The sequence below is a fragment of the Mandrillus leucophaeus genome, unplaced genomic scaffold (assembly GCF_000951045.1).
Source record: "Mandrillus leucophaeus isolate KB7577 unplaced genomic scaffold, Mleu.le_1.0 Scaffold435, whole genome shotgun sequence".
NCBI lineage: Eukaryota > Metazoa > Chordata > Mammalia > Primates > Cercopithecidae > Mandrillus > Mandrillus leucophaeus.
In genome coordinates this window covers 1081826-1084530 of record NW_012104643.1, presented here as the reverse complement: position 1 = coordinate 1084530, position 2705 = coordinate 1081826, and the positions used below count along the sequence as shown (strand labels likewise).

Here is a 2705-nt window from a genome sequence, read left to right as displayed (position 1 = left end):
GCTCAACTGAGTCCAGTCTAGCCCAGCCCAAACCAGCCCAGCTCAGCCTAGTCTAGACCAGTCCAGCCCAGCTCAGTCCTGTCTAGTCCAGTTTAGTCCAGTCCACTTCAGCCCAGCCCAGCTTATCTTAGCCCAGGCCAGTCTAGCCCAGTCCAGCCCAGCACAGCACAGCACAGCCCAGCTCAGCCCAGCCCAGCCCAGCCCAGCCCAGCTCAGCTCAGCCTAGCCCATTCCAGCCCAGCCCAGCCCAGCCCAGCCCAGCCCATGCAGCCCCACCCAATGGCCTCAGCCAAGACCCCAGGACAATGGGCAGCGATGAGCCAGGCGGCAGTGCCGCACAGCCCAGGGAGGGAGGCCCAGCAGCCTCGGGGCACACACACCTCTGGCCGTGCTGGGCCATCTCAATGGCCCGCCGCGCAGGCACCGGGGAGCCGCCGTCCGTCACGCTGAGCACCTCCATGGACTTGCGCTCCGGCCGCCGCTTGCCGTGCCGGTTCAGCATCGGGGAGTCCACACGCTTCCGGGGAGGGTCTGAGTACAGATGAGGGTCAGGCCAGACAGCCCCTGGACCCCGGTGGGGCAGTGCGGGCCGGGCTGGAGGCCACCCCCGGACCGTACCTATCTCGTTCCGGGGGGGCAGGTCCTCGTCCTCCTGGCTCGGGTACCTTTCTTTCCGGTCCAGGAGGAGGAAGTAAATCATCTTCTCCTGATTCTCCCTGCAGTGGGCGAGAAGGGGCGAGACGCGCTGGCACGCGGGGCCGTCGGCTCCTTCACCGCAGCGCTCCCACCCCAGGCCCCGTGCCCCTTCCAGCCGCCTACTGCAAGGGCCCCACCCAGGAGCCGCCCTGGACGCACTCCTCCGATAGCAGGTCCTGCAGCAGCTTGTTGCGGTCTCGGAAGCAGCCCAGGGAGTGCATGCTGTCCAGCACGTCAGGGTCGATGTCCTCCAGGCTGGGCAGCGAGCGGATCTGCACCTTGCGAGGAATGGGCTGCTCTGGTTCTGGCTCGTTCTTGCCTCCTCTGTGGACACAGGGCAGGCCGCCCGGTCATCAGCTGCGGCCGGGCCTGGGCGGCTGGGAGGGTGGGAGGCCCGCCCTCACCTGGGGCCCTGCGTCCTGCCACTCTCCCTGTGCCCAGCCCGGGGAGGCCTCCTGCGTCCTGCCCGCACCCCGCACCCAGCGCAGGCCACAGAGGGCCAAGGGCCAAGGACCAAGGCGGGGCAGGGCCTGCGCTGGGCCGGCGCCCTCCCCCCGCCTTTCCTAGCAGGGCCTCCAGGCCACAGCAACAGGCAAAGCAGGCGATTAGTGGGTGGAAAAGCTACTTACATATACCATATGTGTTTCTGAATGTGCTCTAGCTACAAGGAAAGAGAAACAGGGAGTTAGTACGGACGAGGGACGGAAAGAGCCCACATTAGGAGGTGAGGGGGAAGGCGGGGGTGCTGGGGGCGCGGAGAGAGCAGGAGAGGGCAAGGGCGAGTGAGTGGGGGGAATGTGGGGAGGAGGATGGGGAGGGGGCTGCGTTCCCAGAGGCTCAAGGCCAGCACCCCTGCCCCTGCCTCTCCCAAGTGGAGAAGAAAACGCAAACCTGAAGGAGAGAAGTCGGGTGGGGAGCTGGGGTTGGGGGGATGCTCCAGGTAGGGGCAGGGCCCCAGGGAGTGGAGGAAGAGCGGGAGGGAGGGAAGCTGGAGCCAGGGCCGCCCCAGGTGCCTGTGCTGCCTGGGCCGGGCCCCTCCATGGATCTGGGAAGGAACCAAGGCAGGAGAGCAGGGAGCAGCCAAGAGGGAGCTGAAGCCAGGAGAACCTGGCCCACCTGTGTGGCGGGGCGGGGCTGGGTGCAGGTGCGGGCAGGAGGCTGGGAGGGCCGGCCAGCCACACGTCCCCTTCTCTCCACCCTGACTCAGGGACAGCTCGTGGGGTATGAGGCGGTGGCCTCTTGGGAACAGGGCAACGCTACCCTGGAAGGGCCAGCCCAGAGGGTGACCTGCTTCTGTCAAGTGGGCATGTGCGGTCCCCACACCAGGCAGCCCTGGAGGAGGTCGGGACCAGCAGCTGGAGGCTACCTTCGGCTCTTGCCGGCCCCCACAGCTGCTGGGGGGCACTCAGCGAAACTATTCACCCTGCCTGGGGCTTGCCCCAGCAGCGTCTGCAAGCAGGATGGCTGTGATGGGGAAGCACCAGTGCTTCTGTGTAACTTACAGCCAGGTTTCACCTACCTGTGCACACAGCCCCCCCCGTGCACACCCCACACTGGTACTTACAGCCAGGTCTCACCTACCTGTGCACACAGCCCCCACCCCTGTGCACACCCCACACTGGTACAAGTGCTCGTATGCACCTGGACACACCTCCCCACAGGTGCACATGCCCACACCTATGCCCTCACCCAATCACATGAACCCTGGCATGTGTCCACACCTGAGCACCCCCACACCCTTGAACACACACCTGGGCATGTCCCTACATCTGTGTACCCACACACCTGAACACAAGCCAACACCTGGGCACCCCCGCACACCTGAACACTCACCTGGGCACCCACACACACGGGCATATGCCCACATTTGTGCACCCACACCTGAACACAAGCCGACACCTGGGCACCCACACACACCTGTGCACATATCCACAAACCTGGGCACCTACTCACACACCTGGGTGCCCACACATCTGGGCACACGCCCACCCCCGCGCCCCCCGCCACGC

General features: G+C 66.0%; 1 protein-coding gene across 1 annotated transcript in view; it reads right to left on the bottom strand.

Annotated features, from left to right (window-relative positions):
* BRSK2 (BR serine/threonine kinase 2) overlaps positions 1 to 2705 on the bottom strand; it is an 88964-nt gene that overhangs the window by 20720 nt on the left and 65539 nt on the right. Inside the window, 4 exon segments of the mRNA XM_011993869.1 lie at positions 381 to 531; positions 619 to 716; positions 856 to 1020; positions 1326 to 1357. Of these exon segments, the coding sequence (XP_011849259.1) occupies positions 381 to 531; positions 619 to 716; positions 856 to 1020; positions 1326 to 1357 (446 nt within the window).